The sequence below is a fragment of the Benincasa hispida genome, chromosome 11, assembly GCF_027475165.1.
Source record: "Benincasa hispida cultivar pf3 chromosome 11, pf3_genome.v1.1, whole genome shotgun sequence".
Lineage (NCBI taxonomy): Eukaryota > Viridiplantae > Streptophyta > Magnoliopsida > Cucurbitales > Cucurbitaceae > Benincasa > Benincasa hispida.
In genome coordinates, this window is record NC_143488.1 from 2,057,072 (window position 1) to 2,063,387 (window position 6,316).

The following is a 6,316-nucleotide window of genomic DNA, read 5'->3' on the forward strand; positions in this document are numbered from 1 at the left end:
AATTAATAGTAGCTCTTAGTGGCTATTATTGATAGTTGGTATCAGTTGTACCTTTTAATTTGAGAAAATCGGGAAGAAACACGTAAAATGGTGGTTGGGCGTTGGCTTATTAGTCTTTTACCATTTTTTGTTCTAGATATACAATTATTTTATTCTTGTATTACATATTCTATTATTTTAGGTTTTAATATATTTCATTTATGCAACTATCCTTAAAATTAAATAGGACACTTTTGGAAAGATTAAGGAAAAAATAAGACAAACTTGAATGTTTAAAGAACCGAAATGAACTTTCTAAAAGTTTAGGAATTAAAACAAATCATATTTGAAAATTCAATCAGACCTAAACTTATTTAAAATTATTACTATATTTTCAGGCCGAGTTCTTTGGGCTCATATCTTTCCAAAAAAAAACCCTAAATTCCATTCCTCTAATCCAAATTTCATATAAGTTCCACTTTGCAATTAGATACTCACATGGTAAACACTTCCGAGATATAACTCCAACCACATTAGAAACTTCTAAAACCCAAAATGATAATGAATAAAGTTCTCTCTTTTCTTTCCAATCCTTGAAAAGATCTTAAACAAAAAAAAAAAAAAAAAAAAAAAAAAAAAAAAAAAAAGCAAGTTAATCAGCAACCCATCTTTTTTAAAAAAAACAAATTACTAAAGGGAAGAGGAATCAAGGATACATTGAGTCATTTCAACTAAGTTCGTACCTCCTTAACATCCTCATCATATCCTGAAGCCATTAGTATATATTCCAATCAAAAGAGAAGAGTATGTACAAAGAATTCGAGGATAACTCAAACAAAAACCGTGGGAAAAGGGGTAACGGGATTACAAGCTACCCATCCTATGTCAAAACATTTTTTCTAAACCCCCCTTTGTTCAATATATCAATTGTAAATAATAGACATCAGATGTTTTTGGGGTTGGCATTTTGTCTTCACTTCACCAATTATGTCAAAAGCCCATTCCCTTCTTTTTAACCTATTATTCCTCCATTTCCTATCCCTTTCAAACTCTCAACCTCCTATCTTAAATGCCATCTCCCTACTCCCTCTTCAACTAGCCTAGGCCTTCCATTTTTCTCGCTTGACAACCGTTGCGCCATCGAATGTGGAACCCTAGCCAAGCTCACCAAGACGAAGATGACGATTCATGGGAGATTAGGGCTTTTGCAGAAGACACCGAAAACGTTATGGGCACAACTTGGCCTCCTAGATTTTACAATTGCACATTCTGCGGACGAGAATTTAGATCTGCCCAAGCCCTAGGTGGTCACATGAACGTCCACCGTCGCGACCGCGTACGTTTGCACCACCATCCTCATTCCAACTCAATTCAACCCATCTCATCATCCTTCACCATCCCTGCCCCTAAACTCGTTTACAACGAAAGTGACGGGGTTTGTTTCTTATACCAATTACCAAAAAACAGCATCGATTTCCTCAACTCCATCACTTCATCAAGTGCATGTCTCCAGTCGCCTTCCGCTACACAATATCCTTCGAACATCCCAACCACATCATCCTTGCAATCCGTAAAGTCTCCAGGGGAGCTCCGAGGCGGAACATCAAGCTCCTCATCTCACTGCAGCCACATGTCTGGCAAAGGAGATGACTCAATAATATCAATTGATGATGGAAATGAGAAGCTTGATCTCGAGCTGAGACTTGGTCATAGGACATCTCCAGCTTGAAAATCAAAGGAAGAGAGAGATTGTTCATGAAGAGGAAATAGTAAAAATTAGCCCCATTAAAGTTTTTATCATGAAGAAGTAATGGTAAGAACTAAGAAGAGAGGTGAGAGGAGGGACGGAGTAAAATTAGGGTTTTGAGGGAAGGACAAGGAAAAGCTATCAAAACAGTGTAATGTCATTTTCATATTCATAGATTTCTGAGTAATGAAAGCTTTGTTTGTGGGCATTTATCTCCGTGGGGATTGTTCCATTATGACAAACAAATCAATTTTCAGTCATCTTCTTTGTACAAACTACAAAACTACCATCAAGATATTTTACTTAGAATCAAATTGGATAACTTCGGGTATTTAGGATCGATTCAATCTATGTTTTTTTTCTGTTTCTTTTTTTCTTTTTTACCTTTTTTTTTAAAAAAAAATAAAAATAAAAGATACTCCATTGGTTCAAAAAAAATTGTATAAAAAGAAGCCAGAGAAAAGCTCTCAATTTAAGACAACAAAGGAAGTATTGTAATTACAAAAGAAAGTAAATTTAGAGCACCGATTTACCGCAACGATGGTGACATTCTCCAAAAGAGTAAGAGTGCATTTGGTTTGTCTTAAAAAAAGTGATTGTTTCTTTCGAACCAAAAATTTCAGAAAATAGATCCCAACAAATTTGAGAACATCACAACTGTAGGATAAAATTCAAAATTTACAACTATTTAATTATGAGAGGTAGAGATATCTTAACTAGGTTGTGATTAGAGAATTAGACTTATATATTTGTTGTAATATTGATCTCTTCCGATTGACATCGTGTTGGACTATCCAATTGGTTGTTTTTGGAATGATCCTGGTGTTGTTGGTTTCCTTGTCGGTAACTTCCTTGTTGATACTGTTATAAAAGGTAGTATGAGAATGTCTCCTTTAGATCTTTTGTTGAAAGCGAAGAAATGAAGAAGTCTGCAATTTTGTTATCATGCGTGGGTAATTCTTGAAGAGAAGCATTGAGTTTAGGGGGTGCCTAAACATATAAGATCAATAAAGCCTGAGCAGAGAAAAGATCTTAAGATGGGTGCCGACAAGTTTAGGGGAAGTCTAAACAAATCGCCTATCTAAAGTTTACTGTATTACATGATAGTAATTCTATCAATCAAGTTGTTTCTCTCGTAAATCTTTCGAATTATACTGAACTTCTTTTTAATTTGGGCACTATGCCTCAGATGTAGGTAAAGTTATACCAAACTTGATTAATATAATATGTATTATTTTTCTTCTCAACTTGTTTCCTTTGTCTCATTACTTTTGCCAACACCATTCTGTCCATATATATATATATATATATATATATATATATATATATATATATATATATATAGTTGCCTGTTTGTACAATTTTCCTGAAACTAAGTGAATATCATAAATAAATTTTCATAACATTACATTTTGCATTGCTCTTAACGAAGATAATTGACATTAAAATTAATAAATTGTCTAAGGTTACTTTATGTATAGGGTTTTTTTTTTCCTCTTCTTGTGACACTTAACTCAATAAACTTTTAAAAACTCATCTTGATTGAATTTTAAATTTTTTTTAATTCATTTATGAAAACCTTAGTACTTTTTTTAGGTTGATTGATGCTGGCCTAAAATCAAGGTTTTTATCACCTTGGCCTAATTTTATTTTATTATCTAACGTCATGCGCTCTCCCTCCTTTTTTTTTCTCTCATTTTTTTATGAAGAGATGTAACTTGCCAACTTAGTCAATATTTTTTTAAATCAAAATTACCTCTAATTTTATTTATTTATTATTATTTTCTTAAGAACCTCTAATTTTATTTTATCACCAAGAGGAGCGAAATATAAATCATATTTCTTCATTTGTATGCTTTTGATTATTAAATAAGGTGAACCGAGAAAATTCGTTAATAAGACATATACCTTACAATAAAATATATCCACCATCCCATTTTTGAACTCGAATATGTAAAAAATTATATTATCATATCTCAAATAATCAAAAGAAATGGAGGTCGTTTGATAACCTTTCTATTTTTTTTTTTTTTTTAGTTTTTTAACTTTTAAAAACTAATATCTACTTCCCCTCAATTTTATAGTCTGTTTTTGCTATTCTTGCAATCACACATGGACTTAGAAGGAAAAAAAAATGGAAATTTAGTCTTTAATTATATAATCCAAAATTTCAAAAACAAAATAGTTATCAAAACCTCTTTAACACTACAACAAATTAAAATTTTGAAGTTCCCAATCTTTATAAAATATGAAAAATATTTAGGTGCATATTCAACTATAGCAACTCACTCAAGTGCTCAATTATAAATTGTCACGAGATAAAGTTTTCTTTTTATTTGTATTACTCATAAAATATATGAATTACTCAGAACTACCATTTTGAGAGGTAGGTTAACAAGAAATCCTATTTTCTTTTAATTTTGTAATATATATATATATATTTCTTTCCAAATTAGGAATATAATAACATTACATAAATGGGGATAAAAAAATTAACTCGACTATAATTTTTCAACAATGAAAAAAGATTAAAGATTATGAAAATGGTTAATTCTCATATTGAGAATAACTAAACATCAATTCATATGGAATTGTTTTTTTTTTTTCCTCGCATTAGATCAATAGAGGCAAGAATCCACAATCAATAAAGAAAAAATATATATTATAACTAGTTGAGGTATGTTTAGATTGATCAAAATATTTTTAATTCTTTTTGTTCAACAATTGTGAAGTGAAAAATCAAATCATCCTAGTTGAGACATTTAGTTTGAGCTAGTGCATCGTTTTTAGTGTTGGGTGTGATGAAGGTGCTAGAGATGTATAGACCTAATTGAGATATCTTGATACATCTACCAATCCAGCTATCTCTAATATCTTGTAAAAAAACAAAAATCGTCAACCTTTGAAAGAATAATTGATACTTTATTCACCAAACGATTACAATGACACATTGATTACAATTAGACATGCATATACATCCTTATATATATGTGACAAGTTATTTAATATCTTGAAGATTAAAAAAAAAAAAAAAAAAAGGTAAAATGGTTGATTAATTCTTTTTGCTATTGTACACACAATCACATGAGATTATATTATAGTGTATGAATTGACAAAAGAGAGAGTTGTTGGTCCCCTCTCTGCATAATCTCTGCATCCTTTTTTTCAATCTCTTCTGATGAGATGATGTGACTTTGAGGTTCCTAACAACCATGAATCCTTTCCCTCCCTAATAATGATCTTTCACAAACAAAACATTCAACTTATCTTTATTTCAAGATAGTTTTGATGTTTCTTTGGAAGTATATTGTTTAGAAATTCAAATTTATTTGTTTGGTATGATCATTATGAAAAGTAGCTTTAGAAAAAAATTGATAGATATTTTGTGGTTATGTTCTTATGTTTTTTTTTTTAGAAATGAGATTCTTCGCATGTGCGAAACATACGACAAAAGTTTCAAAAAAAAGGATGTGTTTAGAGCAACAATTATCTATTTATATATAATCTCTGTGAGTTATAAACCGTTGTTTTCAAATAAAAAAATGAGTTAAATTATTTATAAATATAACAAAATGTCATTATTTATTAATGATAAATATTGATATATCACTTCTAAACTTTTAATTTGATCAAACTTATCTCTTTGTAGTTTCTTCATTATTGCAATCAATCCTTATAGTTTGTTAAAAATTTAAGGTTGGGTTTGTATTAATTAAAGAAAAAAAAAAGTGTTTTTCAAAAAATCGTTTTTATTTAAATTCTTTTGATAAAATATGTTAAAAATTAACTTTGGAAGTGTTTTAAAAACTATTTTGAGTGGTTATCGAACGCTTCAACATTTTTCAAAACGACTCATTTTCAAAATTAAACATTTCAAAAATTAAATCAAATACACCCTAAATATTAACATATATGTGGATTAAGTATTGACGTATCGTAAACTAAAAAAATATTTGTATCCAAATTTTCATTTACATGTCTTCACAATGTGTTCCTCAATAAAAATAATTATCAAACAAATATGATTTTTATGGTTAAAAAAAGGGAAGAAATTAAAATCTTTGAATAAAAAGATTGATAACAAAAAATATATATATATAAATAGAAATATTGTATAAAAATTTTGGAAAATCAAATTATTATGGGGGTAAAAGTTGAGATCCTTTTATTATTATTATTATTATTATTATTATTATTATTATTATTATTATCCTTCAAATATGACTGTTATACTAGAAATAATATTTTACATGATATTCAATTTTCTTTTAATTCAACAATATGAGAGGCCCTTTCTTCCCTATCAAACACAAGAATGAAACACTCTATCTTTCCTTGAAGAGATTTCTCTTACTTTTTAATCTGCTTAATAATTCTTTGACCAGGTGATCACCTATGTTCTATCATGACATTTTATCTAATTTCATGGATAATATATTATATATCATTTGATAGAAATTTAAACTTCAAAACTATAAATTTTCCTTCTACTTTTCAACAATATGTGGAGATGGAGATTCAAATCTCTTGACGGCCTTTTGAGTCAATATTGTAATGTCTTAACTAATTGAATTATGTTAAAATGATTAA

General features: G+C 29.2%; 1 protein-coding gene across 1 annotated transcript; it reads left to right on the plus strand.

The window, feature by feature from the left end:
- The first annotated feature begins 839 nt into the window (after positions 1–839).
- Positions 840–1,934, plus strand: LOC120091351 (C2H2 and C2HC zinc fingers superfamily protein). Its single transcript, XM_039049350.2, has one exon. It carries the CDS (start codon positions 1,124–1,126, stop codon positions 1,706–1,708), a length of 585 nt encoding a protein of 194 aa, XP_038905278.1. The 5' UTR covers positions 840–1,123; the 3' UTR covers positions 1,709–1,934.
- The last annotated feature ends 4,382 nt before the right edge of the window (positions 1,935–6,316 follow it).

What these genes read in the sequence shown, in the direction of transcription:
- LOC120091351 (XM_039049350.2), top strand. Translation starts at nt 1,124, where the DNA reads ATGTGGAACCCTAGCCAAGCTCACCAAGACGAAGATGACGATTCATGG.